General features: G+C 40.8%; 1 protein-coding gene across 3 annotated transcripts in view; it reads left to right on the top strand.

Annotated features, from left to right (window-relative positions):
- The window catches only part of LOC105937271 (F-BAR and double SH3 domains protein 1), a 39,596-nt gene extending 22,093 nt beyond the window's left edge, over positions 1-17,503 (top strand). For 2 of the 3 annotated variants that reach the window (XM_012878494.3, XM_021324465.2), the window contains 15 exons: positions 1,051-1,114; positions 3,613-3,741; positions 3,994-4,116; positions 7,437-7,532; positions 8,755-8,871; positions 10,287-10,391; positions 10,689-10,844; positions 12,072-12,200; positions 13,126-13,209; positions 13,345-13,489; positions 15,456-15,556; positions 16,293-16,406; positions 16,488-16,635; positions 16,723-16,781; positions 16,873-17,503. In XM_012878494.3, the coding sequence (XP_012733948.2) occupies positions 1,051-1,114; positions 3,613-3,741; positions 3,994-4,116; positions 7,437-7,532; positions 8,755-8,871; positions 10,287-10,391; positions 10,689-10,844; positions 12,072-12,200; positions 13,126-13,209; positions 13,345-13,489; positions 15,456-15,556; positions 16,293-16,406; positions 16,488-16,635; positions 16,723-16,781; positions 16,873-16,911 (1,609 nt within the window). In that variant the 3' untranslated portion in view covers positions 16,912-17,503. The remainder of the gene's footprint in view (positions 1-1,050; positions 1,115-3,612; positions 3,742-3,993; positions 4,117-7,436; positions 7,533-8,754; positions 8,872-10,286; positions 10,392-10,688; positions 10,845-12,071; positions 12,201-13,125; positions 13,210-13,344; positions 13,490-15,455; positions 15,557-16,292; positions 16,407-16,487; positions 16,636-16,722; positions 16,782-16,872) is intronic. The other variant, XM_021324461.2, reaches the window with a different exon arrangement.
- Positions 17,504-20,656: the final 3,153 nt, after the last annotated feature.

Raw genomic sequence — 20,656 nt, 5'->3', positions numbered from 1 at the left:
AGCTGTCTGAACATTATTTGTATGTTACACCACTCAAACTCTATCGATTCAGATGCATTTCTCATAACTGAAAGGTCACTTCAAGATAATGCTGTGCATGAGGTGGTTTGAAAAGAAGACAGAATACTGCTATGGAATCAGGCAGTAGCTGCATGTACAGAGGACACATAAAAGGAAAGACAATAAAATAACATATTTTCTTATTTGTAAAATAAATATCTCCAGTCACCTCAGCGGTGATGGTACACTATAGCTATATCCTGCATGATCTCTGTTCAATCATTCCTCAGTTTTGGGTTGTTCCTCCGCTTGAAGCCACGTTTTTTCACTTGTTTCGTAGTTCTGGAATAGTAGGTTTCCAACAAAGAGAGTTTTTGGTGGGTGAGTGGAAATCTGTTATCTTCTGCTATTTACTTTCACAAAGGCCATTCATCTTTCCTCCATAGAGGAGCTTTGGGAAGAAGTCCTCTTCCATCCTTATTCAGACAACCTCTTTTGTATTTTCAACATGCAGTCTTGTTCAGTGGGTCCAGATCACTTGCCATCATCCATATATAGTAGTGCCTTCCTGTTCTAAAGAGGCATTGGTGTCAGAAAACATAGTTTAACATCATAAGGACAGGTAAAAAGCAACATATTTCAGTTTTTATAGTTTTTAAAGAAAATATTTAAATATGATATTGGCTCCTCAGACATGGTGATATCCAGTGTGTGATGTGCTGTGGTGACCCCTGAACAAGGAAGCAGCAAAAATAACTTACTCAGCTCTTCAGATATTGGGTACTGGTTTTCAAAGATCAGTAAATAGATGTAATTGCTTAGCTTTATACTGTGTCTGTCAACTTCTATTCAGGAATGTTTACAGCTATTATTTTTCATTAGTTGTTTCCCCCTACCTGATTGGAACTGGGAGTAACAACATGGTTTCATGACTAATAGCATTTAGAAAGATCAAACACAGTCATTTCTTATATTTCATGCAATATGTGGCATTATTCTATTCTGTTTTGCTTATTTTTTTAACATGTATAAATTTATGCCATCTTACAGAGCAAGAAAGAGTGAACATGGGATTTTCCACTTCAAATCAGGTCTACATAAGATGACTGCTAAGGTATGAATCTGGGATGATCTAATGGGGTAGATCATAACTATTCTTTTGCTTTCTTTTTTTACCTATCTGGGTGTCTAAAATATGTCTTGATTCAAATTGATTTAACTGATTTCTATGAAAACGTGATGTATCTGCATTTCTTTCTTGATAAATCTGTTGTAATAGTAATAACACCTTTTATAACTCTCAAGGATACTCTGCTAATAAAAACTACTAAAACAATAAAACCAGACAAAAGACATGAAATTAGTCACTGTATATGGAGCAGTGCAGTTACAAGGTGTTAGCAGTCTGTAACAGGCGGCGTTTAAATTTGGATTTGAACAGCAGAAGAGTGTCAAAAAGTGCTCCAGAGTTTGGGAGCAGAGCAGTAAAAAGCTCTGCTCTCCCTGGTGCTGAGGTGAGCAGAGGGAACACTGAGGTGGATGGAGGAGTAGGATATGAGGAAGCAGGAGCGGGAGGTGACATGAAGAAGATTAGATAAGTAGGGTGGGGGTGAGGTTGTGGATGATCTTGATTTTAAACAGAAGAATTTTGAACTCGGTTCTAAATTTGACTGGGAGCCAATGGAGCTGCTCTAGAAATAGGCTGGTGTCGTAAAGTGATGATTCAGATGAAGATACGAGCAGCTGAGTTCTGGACCGTCTGGAGCTAACAGAGGGAATTTTTGAGGGAGAACAAAAGGAAGAGATTTACAATAACCAGCATGGGAGGTGATGAGGCTGTGAGGAACAACTGAGGTGGAGAGAGGGGAAAGGAAGGGACGGAGACAATTAATGATGGGACTTTAACAATATGCAGACATAACCTGAGGTGAGGGGGAGACTATGGACCTGTCAATGGAGAGAGGAAAAAAAAGCGCTTCTTTGATTAATACTGATTTTGTTCCTACAAGAAGGAGCTCACCATTAGCACTGTGTAATTTTAGGAAGTTTGAAGTAAACCAAGATTTTATTGCAGATAAGCAGGGGGTGAAGGAAGAGGTGAGAAGTATAAAATGGGGTTTACTGGATCAGTAGAGCAGGATGTCATCAGCATAACAGTAGATATGAATGTGAAACTTACAGGAAATATTGGTTAATGAGGGTTAATGATGAAGAGCAGAGGTGCTAGGAAAGAGCCCTGAGTCACACCAGATATTATAGAAGAAGGATGAGAACTGACGTTGGACAAAGTGAATGCGGCCAAGGTGTAAAACCAGCCAAGGGTGTGTGAGAAATGGTAAGAGAGGAACATCTGCTGAGACGAATGGAGAGAAAGATTGCATTAAAGGCCGTACTTAGATCAAGGAGGATGAAAATGGAAAGTAAGCTGAAGTCAGCTGCCATCAGATCATTGGTGATTATGAGAGCAGTTTCAGTACTCTGTCCGGGATGGAAACTGGACTGGAATTGTTCATAGAGGTTATTATGAGTTAAATACAGGTGGAGTTGAATAGCAACTGTATTATTTTATTTCCCTTTGGGATATATGATTTTCATGACATTTCTTGTATTATTAATATAAATGGCCAAAAAAACCTTATTTAAAAAAATGTAGGAACTGAAATGTACAGAAAAAATAACTAAAATAAAATCTTTAAAGAGCTGAAATAGACCTGAAACTAAAAGGATTTTTTATTTTTTTAGATAAAATAAAGTTCATGATGTTTAGAAATTGCAATAGATTCAGAAACAATGAAATCAAACTGAACATAGCTAGGGTAGTTTTAGAACAAACCCATGACATGAATTATTTCTGTGTTGCATTGGATGATGAATTTTGCTGGAAACCAAAGATTTGCCAAGTGATGTAGTTTTAAGGAGAACAGTATATGTTCTGGACCACAAATCCCTCTTTATTGTATATAATCCACCAGTTTTACCATATATGAGCTACTGTGTGGAAGTCTGGGGCAATACATAGAAAACAAACCTGCATCCACTGTATACCCTACAGAATAAAGCAATTGGAATAGTACATAAGGTGGGATGTTGGGAATATGCAAGTACATTGTTTTTTAAATCAAATATATCGAAATTATGGGACCGTTTAAAACTGCAATTTATGCTCAAAGCAAAAAAAAATAAAAAAAATAATCAACTTCTGCACAATATTCAAAAGGTGATAGAGAGGGGGGTATAATTTAAGAGGAGAGTGGTTTTAAAAAAACATTGAGTCCAAACATCCAGAAAGAGTTGAATGAATGGTTTTATGTTGACGCTTAAGAGAGGGGCAGGAAAGGTTGATTTGATCTTATATTTGCTCCCTTTTAAACAATTTATTTAAAAAAGCAATTTATGTCAATTGTCATGTCTACGCATATATTGTTCTAATTGCATTGTTTGTTTGAAATTAATAAATAAATAAATAAATAAAATATAATGTGTAAATAAGATGTGGCTTGATAAAAGTGTGAATAAAACTTGTTTGGGCCTTTCATGTGCAGTTGTGTGTGTGTGTGTGTGTGTGTGTGTGTGTGTGTGTGTGTGTGTGTGTATATATATACGTTTTTGCAGCTCAGTGCCAGGCTGAAAGAGTGTGAGGAGCGGTTGAACGAAGCTCGTAATGAGTATCTGCTGACACTCGCAGCCGTCAACGCACATCAGCAGCATTATCACACTCATGACTTACCGCTTCTAATGGAGGTGAGGCAATCACACTATGACAAAAGTGGAGGGGGGGGGGGGCAATCTCGTGTTTACTTTGTCACAGCATGACATCTTCAAATCTTTTTTTTCCATAAAAAATGCACAGATATTGTTTGTTATTATATTGTTAACAACTAGGGATGAGACGAGCGTTGCGTCTCATACGCTGGACGACAAAAGACAAATAACGGCCTCTTTAACTATTTAAACCTCTAAAAAGCGGCTCCTCTCTCCCACTTCCCTCACCAGCAAATGGACGGTGATGTTTACGATGATCTGAGACACCACTTCACCCGGCTGTGTGGGACAGAGATGGACAGCTGTCTGACCACACACAAGCAGTTCAGCAGGATATGGGACAATGTTGCTAAGGTTTGTAGGCTACTGTACGTGTGCACATATAACCATAGAAAAAAAACACCTTGATCCTAAAACACATGCAACAGGATCTTTGACCAAACACAGTGAAGAACTAACTAATTATCTGTCTGTGCTTGAGTTTTGGTTTGGCCTGATCAGAGCATCTTCTTTCACATGTTTCCTGTGTCCCCTACATGTATATTTTTTCTTATGGCTTTTTTAAACAATGGCATTCTTCCTGCAAGTTGTCTAAAAGGGCCAGGGTCCTCATTTATAAAGCTTGCGTACGCACAAAACAGGGCCTGAAATTTGTGTACGTCACATTCCACGTAAAGGTTGTGATCTCTTAAAAAAAAAAATAAATAAATGCTTGATGGTAACATTTGCAGTCCTCACAGCAACTCATTTTGGAGACGGGGGAAATTGGCGACATAGATGGTAAAGTGGTGAATCGCAGCCAGACTGCATGATGATTCCTCTCAGACGTTTGATTTCACTCCTTACCAGACTGTGATCCTAGATTGACTCCATCATAAGCCCATGCCCACAACACCAACTTGAATCTTAAATTAAAATCTGCACATTTCATCAGGGTTTTCTACCATCACATTCCTTTCCCTGATTGTCACCAGGATCATATGTACCTCTTTTTTTTTTTGTTGTACACCATTTTGATTTTTTTGCCCTAAATGCGCTTTTAGTATGAATTCTTCCTCCTGCAGCTCCTCCAGAGTTGTGCTTTAAACTTCTCCCAATCGTCCTCCCTGACCCGTCAACTGTGTGCCTTGGTCTTCATGATGCTGTTAGTTCTCTAATGTTCTTTAACAAACCTCTGAGGCTATCACAGAACAGCCGGAGATTTTACACAGTTGAACACTATTTACTCTTATGAGATGACTTCTAAGCCTTTCAGAGTAAAAGTGAGCTGACTAAATATCCCATCACACTTTTCAAATTAAAACCGAGGATAGCTTTCCTTCTACTTGACAACTAAATGCTGCTTTGTTTTGTATCACATACAATCCCAGAGAAATACTTTTGAGTTTGTGGTTGTGACATGACAAAATATTAAAAGGTTTGAGGGGTAGCCCTTGCATGTTATTTCCAAGGTATTGCACACCTGTGACAACAAAACCATAGCCAAGCATCACATTTTCATTTTCAACGCACTTTTATTACAGTGACTCCTAATAGCTAGTCTTGTTGTTATTAACATCAGGGGCCCCAACAAATAAACACCTGAAAGTAATTATCTGCCAAAACATTTCCACAGATCAAAAAGCAGTGAAGCTGAAAACACACCATTCCTCGCCTTACTTTTGAAGCAAATGATCATGGGAATTCTAAAGTGCTGCTTTTCTAACCTGTAGCAACTTGGGCTGCAGTGCTATCACACACAGGAAGCAGAGATACCGTTTTAGCTGAGTTAGTTCTTTTTTTATCCTCCACAGCCACTAGTGCTGGTTGCTTTTTGGTTTGCAAATCCACCTTTGTAGGAAATGCATTGTCTTTTGCTGCTGCTTTAAAGAAGTTATGCACCGCACGGGATGTTGAAGAGTTTCAGTCAGGTGTCAGAGCTCATCTACCGCTGAAACAGCACTGTTATATTATCATGGCCTCAGGTAATGGACTTGTGTCCACACCTGTCCTGTTAGATCTCAGTGCTGCAGTTGAACCGGTTGGTTACCGTATTGCAATAGAGAAGCTTGAACATGCTGTAGAGATCATGGGAACCATACTAGTGCAGTTTACATCACATTTCAAATTCAATAAAAAACAGAGAAAATACTTTTTGTCTCACAGAGGAAAAAAATATCTCACACAAGTTACTCATGGGGTACCACAGGGTCCCATTCTGGACCCCATTGTTTTTACTATATTGTCGCTCCTGGGCTAAAATCTTGCATCTTCATTTTCAGTCACTATTGTTTTCCCTTTACCCCTGTCCAGCATTTTATTGACATATTTTGGTTAAAAAGCATCTACTGGAGGCTGGAGCTTTGATCAGACTCTAGGAATTAATATTTAAGCCAAGGTGGGGTTTTTTTCTTCCATTTTGGAGATATAGAGATCTATTTTGACACCAGTTTTATATAAGCTTCCACTTAAAGTTATCAGACAGCATGGGATACATTACTATTTCACTGATGATACTCAACTATTACTTATAGTTTTTCTTACCATTAATTCCCTGACAAATGCAAATATTGGATGGGAGTCAAAGAATGGATCCTTTGTGCTGTATTTTAATTAAAGGTAGAGAATGGGATGTATTTTCAATGTTAATTATATTCTAGCTATGTTTATCCACAAACCAGAATGTGCATTTTACTGTATTTTTTGGACTATAAGTCTCTCCGGAATATAAATCACATCAGTCAGTAAATGCATCATAAAGAGGAAAAACACATCTATACTCGGAAAGTTCTCGTCAACGCTTTTCAGAGTAACGACCCGTTGACAACAGGCTGAAAGTTGTCAGAATTACGCTGAATTTAGACCGGGAGCGTAATGGTGCTATGTGCTAAGTTAACAGTGACACGGATGTTTGAGAGCCACATAAAGCTCATGTGCATCAGCGAAGCTGTAAACTGCTCAGACAACAGACTGAGCGGTTAAAGTAGCTGTTATTCCTGAAAGCACCAGATAAAAACAGGTCTCTTCTGAAGCAGATAGAATTTTATTTTAGTGGTATTAAAATATTGAAACACAGAACAAAGGAAAGCGTTAGCAAATTATTTACAATAAAGATATTTGATACATTTTATCTGGATTTTAGATTGAGTAATAAAAAAAACATGTGAACATTACAAATTTCTGATTACTAAACCAAAACTTTTTTGCACCACTCTTCCTACTTCTCAAGTAGCCAAGTTCATTCAGTCATTGGAAGGATCTTTTATGTGGGACACACGATGATTTCTGAGAGCAGATGGAGACATTCCTCATCTTCATGCTTATTAGTAAAAAAAAAATGGGTTGCAGAGAGGAGATCAACCAAATAGTGGAAAGAAGAGGCAGCTTGTGTAAAACAAGACAACGCAGGAACCAATGGGGGAAAGGCCCTTGTGAAAATGGAGCCAGGTGGCTTAAAGGGGTGAAGTTTGCAGACTGAAATTCAACACATGAACAACATTTATGAAGCAGTTTGGCCTGGGAGGAGTTTATTCAGAGTTGTTTGCTGAACTTCTGGAGCCAAAATCAAGGCGAGTTGGACACTGAAGTGAGCTGGAGTTCACAGTGGTGTAACACAGGATCAATGTTTTTTTTTCTTTCAGGATACGGGTGATCAGTGAATATTTAATTTGATGCACATTACTTATTTTTGTCAGGTGACCAGAGAGAGGAACGTTCAGCAGTTTCTGCAGGAGTCAATTTCCTTCAATAAAACATCAGATTTCATCTTCCAGCCCAGTCTGCGGGACATGGTGGGTGTGTTCGCTTCTGTTTTAGCCATTCATTCCTCCATTTGTTTGGTGCCACTTGCCCTTCTACTGCTTTCTTCTGGTTTTTGTTTTTCATCAGTGAGATGGTTAAGATCAGGTACAAATTTTACTATTGGACAGAGGTAGCCTTAGTGAATGCTAAAATTAGTTTAGAAATCATGATTTAATTTATTAATGGAACAAAGCGTAGGTCCAAACCAACCTGGCCCTGTGAGGAAGAGTAACCCAATACCTGGTTGTCTCAACCTTGGTGGCAGCGACTTCCTTTATTGTGATAACTACCAATGAGCCCTTTACGTCACTGTAGAGGAATTTTGTTCCACTCTTGTTTGCAGATTTGTTTTAATCCAGCCACACTGAAGGGTTTGCAAACATGGGTGGACTGTTTAAAGTCAAAGCACATCATCTCAGTTGGATTCATGTCTGAAATGACAACTAATGGAAATTTAATGCAGCTTTCCAAAAGATATGGTTGCTCCTGTATGGTTAAAGCTGGACCAAAATGCATACAGTAGTACAGGAGTCACATGGTGCAATAAAACAGTATTTAATAACAGAACAGAGCAAACTTACAGCAGTAACACAAGGAGAACAGGACTAAGGGGGGCTTTACTCAGTCCGGGGTCATTTTCTTCCTGCAAAGGCCAACAGAAATATCACAGGCAGCTTGATTCGGTTCAACTCTCTTCTTCAATGTTTGATTTCGCAGTAAGCAGATTGTACTTAGCTTTGGACCCAGCTTGAAGCAAAGTTTGTCCGTTTTGGCTACTAAATGGATGAGCAGTGGTTCTCCGATGCTGCAACAGGCAGCGGGAAAAGAGAATTATTTGAATCAGGATTTTTTTTTTTCTGCAAGCATAGGGCCAAGTTGGTATGGATGGCTTGTCTTTCTTAATAAGATTAATTATTAATATTAAACTGCATTTTGTACTTTTTCTTCTTGGGGGAGAGCTGATTTTTAACACCACTCTGTGTGCTTGTGAGAGGATGAGGGCTTGGTTATCCACTATGTTTTTCCTGTTGTTCAGCTCAGTGGTTTTATTCTCTTAACTTAAGAAAAGGAAGAAAGGAGATTGGATGACAAAACTTGGCAGCTGTCAAACACAAATACATAAATAAACAATAAATGCCCTAACCATAGGTTCCCTGTCCAGAGCTCAAGACAAAAAGGTTTGATTCATTGTTCCTCTTCTGCAACCCACAGGTGTCTGCTCTGCAGGACAAGCAGGGCTCTGAAGAAGAAAGCTGCTTGGAGAAGGAGACCAAGAAATGGGCTGCCAAGGCTGCCAAAGACTACAAGATCGTCACGCATGGGGAAAGGGTGAGCCTTGCAGCTGTTTAGAACCATTTTTCTGCTCTTTGACCCAATCCCTGTTCTTATGCTTTAACCTTTTCCCTATTTAGATTTTTCAACAACTACATTTTGGCAAGCCCTTTCTTGTGGAAATAATGACGCCCTGTGTGCATGTGTACTGTAAACTATCGCATGTTGTTGCTGAAGTAGTTTGGATCAGACTCACCGTCTGGGAATGTTACGCACTGAAGGGAAGCTTTTTGGCTTCCAACAACCTGAACAGAACCCCACGGATCTTGATATTTGAAGTAGTTCTGATAGGGAGAGACTTCAGTTTTACTGAGAGTAAAGTTGTTTTACTCTGATGGGTGATACTGAGAACAGTTTTCCTTTGATCTTTTCTTGTTTGAACCCAAATGGTGAACAGTGCTGTAGCATTTACAACTGCTGTGTCTCCACATTAGACAAGTGATGTTTCAGGTAATCGTTTAAACTGTAGAACTATGTCTTTTCTGGTTCTGGTTCTGAGTGTGCAGAGTGGACTTGACCCAGAAGACCTGAGTGGTCTGGAGGGTTGATACACTGACAACCAGCCTGTGATGTATTTTGGTGCTAAGTCATTTAGTTATTTATAGACTAACAGGAGTATTTTAAAGTATTTTCTCTGAGATCCAGGGAGCCAGTGGAAGGACTTTAGAACTGGGGCGATGGGCTCTACTTTCTTTCTGTGTTGTCCATTCTTCTTTGCAACATATCCCTAGCTCAGTCAGATTTGATGGCGAGCATCTGTGAACATACAACCGCAGGTCTTAGCACAGACTCTGAATTGGATTTAAGACTGGACTTTGAGTGTGCCACCTCAGCAAGCTTTATTCTAAACCATTCCACTGTAGCTTTGCTTGCATGTTTAGGGTTGTCCTGTAGAAATGTAACCTCAGTCTCAAGAGCAATGTCAAAAGTTTCCTTCACGTATTTACCTGTCTCTCTGTCCTACTTCCCATCAACTCTGACTAGCTTCACTGTCCCCCTGGTAAAAAGCAAGTCCCTCGCGTGATCCACCATGTTTCTCTGCTGGAGGGGAGTTGTGAGAGCGATGTGCTCCATGTGAGAGCTCCTCAGACTTTAGAAATGCAATAGAACTATCTCATCCATTTGTTTCCATGGTTCCTCCAGTTGACTTCTGTCTTTCTGTTAAAACCTCTGACTGTTGTAATTCATGAACCAACCTTCAGTCTGTTGAAAGCAATGCTTCCTCATAGCTACAGCTGTTTGGCAAAACAAGTCTCTTTTCATCAAAAACCTGAAGCCAATAAACTCTGAATGTTCAGGCGGCAGCATCAGTGGTACACCAAAGCGTATGAATATAAATGAGAACTTCAGTTTTCACTGCCTGTGTAACCTGACTGATTAGATTCACCGTTTCCTTTGGTTTTCATTGTCAGGCTCTAGAGACGCTGGAGAGTCGACTAAAGCTGTTGTCAGGGGAGACGGGTCTGGGCGTTGAGCAGAAGATCGCAGAGGTTCAGGAGACTGTCAGAAAGGCAAAGGTTGATGTCTTTCACATTCATGTCATTCAAAAAAAGTGTAATTTAAGTCCTTCTGGTCCACGTCGATGTGTCTCGTAGGTAATGTTTCTGTTAACGGTCTCAAAACACATTCCTTTACAAATTGCAACATACTGGACTTATTAGAAAACCAGGCCTTCAGAACTTCTTTGAAAGTTGAGTTTCATTTAACATCAGGGGACCTTGCAGGGTATTTAAGGTCTTGAGCAGGGCATGCAGTACAAACCGTGCGTGACGTAATGTTCCGAACATAGGCGTCTGTGTGTCTGGGTTTCTCAGCTCAGCAGGGTGAAGGCTGAGGCCCGCCTGGCTCTGCTGGCCCACAGCGTCACAGGGACCGAACAGTGGCTCCGCAGCGCCATGAACCAGGCAGAGGAGGAGCTGGAGAGAGAAAGGCGTCTCAGTGAGCAGAGAAGGTCCACAGAGGAGTTTTCAGTAAGGACGCACACAGCAGCACCACCTAACCTTTAGTTCCAGGAGACTCAGTTACATCTCCATATAAACTCTCCTCCTGACCTGAAGCACCTAAACCTAAAAGTCAGCTATTACCCAGTCTGCAACATAAAGTTTGGAGATTGTCCCTAAAAATGAATAGTTGTTTACTATAATGTTTTAAAGACTTTAATGAGCTCCTTGAAAGCTTTTCTTATAACACTGGAGTTGTAAATACCTTATTACTCCTTTCAATCACTACAGCTTATTACTGTTGTTAGGATCTCTGCTTGAACTCTTTTACAACTTCTCCCTCTTCCATGAGGAGAGACAGAGAGTCAAAGAGGGGGCTCATCAACATGCATTATCCTGATGAAGAGAACCACATTATTCACCAACTAACAGCTTGTGGTGTTTTACGTGAAACACAAAAAAAAAAAATAAAAATAAAAATAAAATACAAATGTAGAGTACTAAATGGGCTTTGGCACAACTTTGGATTTGATTGTACAAGATGCTATGACGACTTTGTCTTACCCCCAATATTTTCTGCATTTCGAGGTTAAATTGGAAAGAAACCAGTTTAGTCAGTATTTAAGCAAAGGCAATACATTTCTAATTGAGATCAACAATAGTATCTTCACATATGTAGAATCCTAATAGTGTCTTTGGTCTAATTTTGACTTTTAGAATGTATCTATATGTCCTTTTGTTACTGTTGCTGTAGCCCTGACCTACTTTAACTAGACCCATTAATTTCTTCTTCAGAATAAGAATTCCTTTATTGTCCTGCAAATGGGAAATTCAGGACCTTGCCCTTGCTGCGAATGTCCCAAGTTGTCTAATTTCTTTGCAAAACATGAGCAGATTTTCTCAGGATTTTAGCAGCTTGCATCATTGCTTGAATTCTAACAAGTCTCAGGCCTTGTTGATGTGAATATATACCTATAATGCTATCTATCTGCACCATTCTTTACTGGGCTTCCCACGTGTACGGGGGTTCTTCCAGACTCCTGTCTTTATGCCTCCTTTTGTCTTTGTACTGACCTCTTCTGGAAGTTCCTTTGTCTCCACTATGCAACATGTTTATTGATGTGGCAGAGCTTTTCAGAACTGCATGTTTCCTCAGATCCTTTAATCCAGGCACAGCAGAATGTACATATATAGTCGGTTGAATGAGTAGCTGTGTTGCACCCTCCCTCTCTGATCATGTGTGGTTCTGTTTTTCAGGAAGATGAGTTTGAGCTGACTGACTTTGAGGACTACGAAGATGAGAATGGGGACATATTTGCAGTTCCAGTGTCGGCCTCTGGACTATGTGTGTATCCTGAAGCCTGCAGGGTTATCTACAGCTATCAGGCAGGTGACATCAACACCATTTACAGACTTTAAAATATGGCTTTCACACAGATAGTCCTGCCAATCTTAAGAAACAATAATGCTATACCAGCTTTATGTGTTATTGTAAGACTTGGAGATCTGCTGGTTGCTGTATTGAAGTGCTGTATTTTTCTGCATGTCTGAAAAGGTGCTAAAATATGTCATCTAGTAGTAGGTGTTCCAGTAGTGGTGGGAGAAATGAAGTCAGAAGCAAAGAAACACTGAGGCATCGGATATTAACAGCAAACAAACAGGAAGAGGGGGAGGATGGAGTCAAATTGTGAGAGATCTCTTTCCTGCTTGTATTTCCTGCTACAGCTTCAGAGGTCAAAATTTCATCAGAATCTATTGAACAGAAAAGTAAACATTGGTTAACAAACTGATTTCTCTCAGGAATCCCGGGTTTAAAACTCACAATTTGCATTTATTCGCCCGGACTTTAGTCAGTCCCATTGCTCAATAAATGAACACAGTTTACACAGAGGGTTCTTCCACAAGGTTCCTAAAATAGTTTCCTGAAATGTCACTGGCGATCAACAATAAAAAAAGCAGATCTGCTTCTAAACTGATCGTAGCAAAACACATGAATGAAAGTTTGAGAACCCTTCGTACTGTGCTATGTGTGCATACTGTACTACATTTTATTCTTTAGAAATCCTTTGCATCCTATTGCAGGGTGTAATAACAGGACTTGAGCATTTGTAGCAACCAAACCATTAAGAAATAATAATCTGCTCCCTTTTTTAGGCTGAGCTGTTTCTCCTTTAAAACAAACGTCTTTCAGTTACTCTGCATACTGAAACCATGGCAAACTGGGACCGTAATATAATTGTGCTCAATCTGCAGCGATTTTTGGCCCACAGAGAAATTCTTATCATTTTCCCCATTTTTCCCCCTTATAAAGGCGAGCCAATCGGATGAGCTGTCAGTCACAGAGGGGGAGGAGCTTCATGTGATTGAAGATGGAGATGTGGAGGACTGGCTGAAGGTAACAAAAGCGACATTTGATGTTTATTTCAAGCTCTAATCCAGTAAAGCTGAGCAGTAGGCTATGAATACACGCACCTTATATGTTCTTTGTCCCATTCTGCATTTTAGCTTGTCTGTTTATGTCACTGCACAGGTGTGTAACTCCTGTGGCCAGGTGGGGTATATTCCTGAGCGGTACGTACAGTTTCTGTGTCTACCAGCAGAGGACAATGTTCAGCTGGACAGTTCATTCAGCTCGACCTCGTCTTCAGGGATGAAAGAGAGAGCAGGAGGCACAGGTCAGTAATCAGTGCCTGTTATAGTGGTGTAAGATGTTGCTTGGTGTGTCCTCCAAAATACACAAACCTGCAAGCAGAAAAGTCCAGACTGTCCGAGCAGACTGTACAGATGTTTTGACCACAACAAAACTAATGCAGGCATGTCACAGTCAGACCTAATGGTCTGATCATGGATGATCACATAAAGAGGTTCTGTCCAGTGTTCAGCATCTTTTCAGAGCGATTGGTCCCACACCGAGACAGAATAAGATCACCAACACAACTCAGAGTTCTAAACAGACATTTTACCTATGCGCTGCCGATTTTTGGGTTACAACAATGGGCTTACGAGCCCATTTCCCCCGACCTCGCCCGCTGCGCATCTGCAAACAAGGGAATTCTTCTTCTCAGACGAAAACATAGGAGTGGAGGGAAGCATGGCGGCAATACGTGTGACATGGAGCCAAACTACGGAGGAGCAACTTGTAGAATTGCCAAGGCAGCGTGTTTCGTTCTAGTGAGCCTCAACAGTGAGCATCGACACTTCCGCCTATTTCTTCTTCTACTGTTTACGTTTGGCTTCCAGATAGATGAATCCGACAAGCGCCATCTCTCTACAGGGCTGAGTCCGACGTGTGATTTTTAGACATACAGTGTGAGCTGTCAGATGGCATCAGAGCATCGGGCCGCGCTGTGTAAGAACACATATGGTGAGCGGTGAACTTTTAAACCCTGAGGTTTCGTTGTACAGTTTGAGCTGTATCTGAGTACAAGGATTGAAAATATTGTACAGTGTATGCCTGGCCTAATGGGCAATGGTTGTTCTACAAGGCTTGTTTAGGTTTTTAATTTGCTTCCTTTGGTTTCACTTTTTTCTGTTTGTCCGTTGTGGTCAAAGATTCTTTTCCATCATAGGGAACGCTGGTCTGGTTTGTCTTCCCCAAAAGGAGTTCCTAAATCCTGTAGTACTACAGGGAGTTGACCTGTAACACCTGAGGGCTTCCACGGGTTATTCTGTTGAAGGATCCTCTTGGTTGTCTGTCCTGCCCTCTCCATGGCCATAACACTGAGGGTGATGAGGACATTGCGTGCATGAAGTCCAGCTCTCTAGCCAGTTCCTGAAACTCTCCACCACAAAATTGAGGACCGTTGTCACTCACCGCTTCCTCTGGGATGGCAACCCTAACAAAACTTGATTTTAGTCCAGATTATCTCCTTGGTGGTCAATGGCAGCTGTAAAACCTCCAAGAATCATGAATAAGAGAAAAGTTATCTTTTCACAGCTATTTCTCTGGTGCTCATGGATGTTGAGAGTGATTCTTTTTTATGGACAATCGGGCAGAGGAGTAGATATTAAGTACTCTTTTTGTTAAATCCTCCTCTGTTGTTGACAAGACTGGCATTGCATCACATTGGTTAATTCTGCAGAAAAACTGGGCCACCTAACTGATGAATTAGCTTTGTCTCTGTATTTAGTGAGGCGTCGTTGCCCATCGTGAATCTTCTTTAGAATATCAGCTCTTTCTGACCTGGGAAGGGCAATTCTGACGTCTCTTGTGGCCAGTGCATCAGCTTCAGATGGGGGGCTTTTTAATGTAGCTGGTGATCAACTGTAGTTCACTGTCACTGGCTGTTACCTCTTAAGCTCTGCATTCTGGAAGGAGATGGTGGGATTCTTTGTGTTATAGCAGAACCGCACCAAAATCACGCAATAAACCTTGATTTTTGTGTGTAGTTACACCTCTTAATAACTGCTTCTAATGTAACAGAAACAGCAATTTGTGTATCTTCAGTTTTGTTATCAGAAGAAGCTGTTGCCCATTTTAAATGGAGCTTCTTAGTAATAACCTGAAAGGCTTTTTCTGATAATTATACCTGTGTGTGTGGGTGAGGGGTGGGGGTGGGGGGGTCTCCGAGTGAGGATGGGTAAAGGAAATAAATGAATCACAGCATTTGGTAATGTGAAATGTTATCATATCTGTTTCAGGTGTTGCCAAAGCTCTGTACTCCTACCAAGCTCAAAGTGCAGAAGAGCTTTCCTTCCAGGAGGGGGAGCTCATTCGTGTCATACGCTGTTCACATGGAGAGGTGTGTATCGTCAGAAAAAGGCAGTGCTGGCACCATCTCATGATTTAAAACAATATTTTGGTAGAAAATCATGCTAAACTTACAAATGGCAGCAGAGTATTTCACACGCTGTACTGATCTAGGATCTTTCTAAGTTACGTTTTCCTTTAAGAAGTAAAGATCGTCTTTCTTGTATAGATTTGGAAAGTATAACCTCTAATCTTCCTGGTTATCTTTAATATTCTACTATCATTGGACTCAACATATTTAAAAGGTATATAGCCGTGTTATATGTTTATAAAAAAGACCAAAATCTGTTTGATCATGATAACCCATCTTGATAGTCCTTTTTGAGGCTATATACATTGCTCAAAAATAAATGGAACTCTAATATAACACATTCTAGATATGAATGAGTGATATAGTCTTATTAAATTCTTTGCTCTTTACAAAGTTGAATGTGCTGGCAACACAACAATTATCAATGACATTTAAAATGTAGTAATTAATGTCCTTAAAACAAGTCAAAATGATGCTCAGTAGCGTGTGTGGCCTCCACAATGCCGGTCCTGCAAGGTCATATGTTTTTTCCAAAACGGATTCAAGTGGCACATTTTACTGTGTGAGAATGTTTTCTTTACAAAATGCACAACAAATGTTTAGCTGTGGGAAACGTTGCCCTGAGTGGAGGAGAAATGATCCTGAAGCATCTATTCTTCATCCATCCAGACACTTTTAAAGTGCTCTATTTTCTTAGGTAGATGACGGTTTTTGGGAGGGAGAACTAGACGGGCGAATTGGGCTCTTCCCCTCAGTGCTGGTGGAGCTCCTACACGATGAAGACGAGGAGGAGGAAAAAGACGAGAAGGATGTGAGGGTTAACCCCACACATTTCTGATGGAATAATGGCTCCAAAATTCTCTTTTTCCTCATATTATTTTTTGTCCCCCAGCCTCTCCACACAGCAACAATACCTCCCTGCTCACCCCCAATCCCAATTCCCTCAGCTTCTGGGGGTGGTTCTGCAGACACTGCGACTTCCTCATGTGTTCTAGGGGACAAACAGCAGTCTGTTCACATGGAAGGGCCGAGGATTGCAGGTCAGTGATGCATTCCTTCTCTTGTTTCCTCTGTAATATGTTATATTGGGAGTGCTGGCTGTTTTCATTGTGTGTTTGTTGTTACAGCGGAGGCTGAAGCCAGAGCACACACTCCTCCAGAGTTCCCCGCTGACCGAATAAGACCAGTATGGTTCATATTACACCTACTTTTAACAACTTTTGAACTGACAAAAAAAGATGAGGACCAATACATTCACTCTCCATGTATTGTTTCAGTGTCGAGCTCCCCCTCCTCCGCCAAAGAGCACCTCATAGATGTGAGATGGAAAACGGGACCCGTTTTGAGCAAAGCAACAATGGTTTGTGCACGTCACGCCTTAACAGACATTCAACAGGTGTTGTCATTGCTAAAGTTGATAGCACAACAGTGGTTTCCCTGTCATAAACCTGTTTACAACTCAGATATGTGCACACTCTTCAACTGGTGCAATATTAGTGGGATCAATGTTTAAAATACTGGGAAGAAATTTACTGAATATTCAAATGTAAAGGTTAATGGTATGTAGCTTTAGCATGGCATATATTTGTTTAATACAGTAACGCAAGTGTGGTGTTTTTCAGTGTTCTCATGTTGTATGTTTTTTTATACCAAAACAATGTAATTCATTTATATGTTAAAAGGAAAGGATTCTGTAGTGAAACTTGTTGAATTTCTAACTTTTATGTATAGACCATTGGTCCGGTAGTAGGCAAGTCTCTGGAAAAGGAAAGAACACCTCCTTGTCTGAAAATAGTTTACATGTTAATTTATTGAAATATTTTGTATTACATATGCTCATTGGCTGCTTAGTTTTCTCTCTCCAAACAAGGTTCTGAATTATTTTAATAAACTTAAAGAAACCTGAAATTACCTGGTCCCATTCATCCTGCATAGAATGTGTAACTACTAAGTTCTGTTTAAATATTGCCCTGCTTGTTAATATCATAAGACTACTATATAATCCCTCATGTATTTAAACAGAAGATTTAGACTTACTAAGGTTTAACTATTACCGTCTCTATGTAGTGCCTCAGCCATGTGGAATTTAAATAAGACTAGTCTGATAGCTATGAGAAATATAGCAGCCTCCTAAGGACCACCCTCAAAGCGGGACGTCTCCTGAGACCGTATAAAACCGCCCTCCTATTCAAAATTGACATCTTCCTGCGGACCCCTCCTGAGATGGTGGTTAGCGCTGGAGGAACAAACCTCTCTCTGGACCCACATGGAGTTACAGAGGGGACCTGAGAACATTTCCTCATACTGGAATCAAAGCCAAGTGCAGACTGCTTTCCTTGAAAACTGACATCAGAACCTAAGCAGCCAGATGCCACGGAAACAGCTCTGCTGTTGCAGGAAAGCTGATCCAAGACTGCGTACAGTGCTTCCTGTGGCTGGAAGGAGCCGTGCACTGCATCCCTTCAAGCCGTGCAAAACTTCCCCACAAGCACTAAGCGAACACTGCTGATCCAACACGCTGCCCCCTCCGTGAGCCAATCCGAGCACAGCGCAGAGCGAAGCCCACCGGAGATCCGGCTAGAATGCATTCAGGCCTGGGTTCCCAACCAAGAGCTTTTACCCCGACCTTGAGCGCTAGCTTGCTAATCATACAGCTTTTCATCACTGGATGGCCCAGTTATCAGAATGGGACACAAAGGCAATGGTTTTCCAGAGATTAACAGGGAAAGTTAGTTTAGGAAAAGCTATTTAAAATTGTTTACTTCTTATGTTTTCACTGTGTTTTTAAGGCTTTACTGAGCTTAAGGCCTGGAGCAAACAGGCTAAACTACCTTCAAGTTATTTTTGGGCTTCAGCACTGTCGCTGATGGAGGGTTTCCCGGGGCTTTCCTCTGTGGTTCCCTGTGATGGTGGAGGCAGCTTTCCATGTGTTGGTACCTCTTGGGCCCCTTTGGTCTGGGAGCTCTTTCAGACGTCTGCCTCAACGCTCTGGGTCTCTGCTCTTTGGCTCCTCACAACCACTATTGAGCATTTGTCTAATGGATAAACCTTACATACACAAGTGCACACTCACAAACACCAACAGGTGCTAGGATTCAGGTGCTTACAGATTGATTTCCATACAGCTAAACCCGTATTATTAGCTCTGGCTGTCAATTTATTTATCTTGTATTAAATAATACTACATATTTTTAAGAAATTGTATCAAGCTGTTGGTTGTTTATATCTGTAATACTTTATTGGTTAGTTTTGCTGTTCTTTTTATATCTCTCTTTGCAGATGTAGAAGCAGATTATGAGGATGTTGTCTTTTTGTCACCTTTTCTCACTTTTAGCATTTTGTCTCATCTTTTTCTCTTACTTTTGTCTTCTACCTTCCAGTTTTTGTGTCTGTTGAATTTGAAATAGTTTGTCCTGCAAAAGTACTAAGCAAAATTAAGATTAAAGAAACTAAGGAACTGTGTACACACAAAAAGAACAAAAATCAATGGTTGAGAAAAACATCACCATAAGAATGATTCAACAATCTTTTCTGAATTCAGTGATGATCTTTAGGATAGAGAGCCAAAGTTCAAATTAGCTTATGTTACGATATCAACAAGATCAAGTGGAACAAACTGTTTATCCCAGAACTGTCTGCCACACTTGGATAACACCGGACCACAAGGAAATGACTCATCTGTCTGATAGCGCCCCGGAGTTGACACAGATTATCTACTGATGACGCAGTTAGGATGTGTACGGCCTTTTATGGGTGTTAACCTAAACTCCTTTATAATGTTTCTGTAATGAGCAATCGGGGCTTCTTGCCGATCAGGAGACTATCAACGCTGATGTGTCTGTAACTGTTTCTCTGTCTTTAGTAGATAAAAAATAACTAAAAGCATACTAGTCTCTTTTATGCGTCCTACATTCAAGGTAATATTTAAAGGCATACTATGCAACATTTTTCAGTTAATTAATGTGTTCCATACCGTTTTGGATGATTAAATGAGTCATTTCAGGTTGAACAAAGGTTTTCTCGGCCGCCCTGGTGGTCTGTGGGGGAAATAAAAAAATAAAACTAACTCAATGTGCGTGCAAAGATTGTCTCCCCCTGCTCCGCCTGTCGCGCAAAGCGTGTCTCTCCACCCCCCCCCCCCCCCCCACGCTCCGCCGGTCATCGGCGCAAAGCTTGTCTCCCCCCCGCTCCATTCAACCGGTCATCGGCGCAAAGCTTGTCTCTCTCTCCCCCCCTCCGCCGATTGTCCGTTAAGCAAATGCCTAGGGGAAACACGGCATTGGAATGGTTTCTCTCTCTCTGTGTGCATGTTCATACTTTCACTGTGTTAGTCATTGTTTGTACTGCCGTTTTTTCGACTTTTGTATTCGTTGTGTTCGCCTGTCAGCTAAGCTCAAAACAACCGCGCCTGGCTTGACGGAGAAACCAGGAGAACAGCTGAGCTTATTTACGACAGTGCACTTTTACTTTCGCCCTCTGGGGGGAGCCTCGCTGGAAAATCAACCTTTAAGTGGGGGTCGCCTGACGGGTAAAAAGAGCTGGGTCCATTCAGGGTGTTTCACCGCCAGCAGGGTCGGTAGCCTTTTACACTTAATTAATTTAGAGCAACATTTGGTATGTGTTCAAACTTTTCATAATGCAACTCCAACATAGAATTATTTGAAAAAATTTAATTTGCCTTAGTTTTGGCCCATCCGCGTCACTGAAGGGGTGGGGAACGACCACTCGGCTCAGCCCTTCTACTACGTCTGGGAGGCAGCAGAACCAGGTAAATACTTCATGCTGCATGCAACTATTTTCCTCCATCATGATAAACTAAAATCAGGGACTTTTCCAGAGACAGTTTTTTTTTTGTAATCCCGGAAATTCTTAATGCTACACTGCCAGACAGGACATGTAAAAAATGGCCAAGTGACCCGAATGCTCCCAAACACAGCTCCTGGTCATCTTCCCCTTTACAGCTGAGTGATCAGACGTCCCCGATTTCCGGGTACAGTATATACAAGGTTCCTATACAAGGTGACATACACCATATACACCTATTCAATTCAATTCAATTTT

The sequence above is a fragment of the Fundulus heteroclitus genome, unplaced genomic scaffold (assembly GCF_011125445.2).
Source record: "Fundulus heteroclitus isolate FHET01 unplaced genomic scaffold, MU-UCD_Fhet_4.1 scaffold_28, whole genome shotgun sequence".
Lineage (NCBI taxonomy): Eukaryota > Metazoa > Chordata > Actinopteri > Cyprinodontiformes > Fundulidae > Fundulus > Fundulus heteroclitus.
This window is presented reverse-complemented; position numbering and strand designations above follow the sequence as displayed.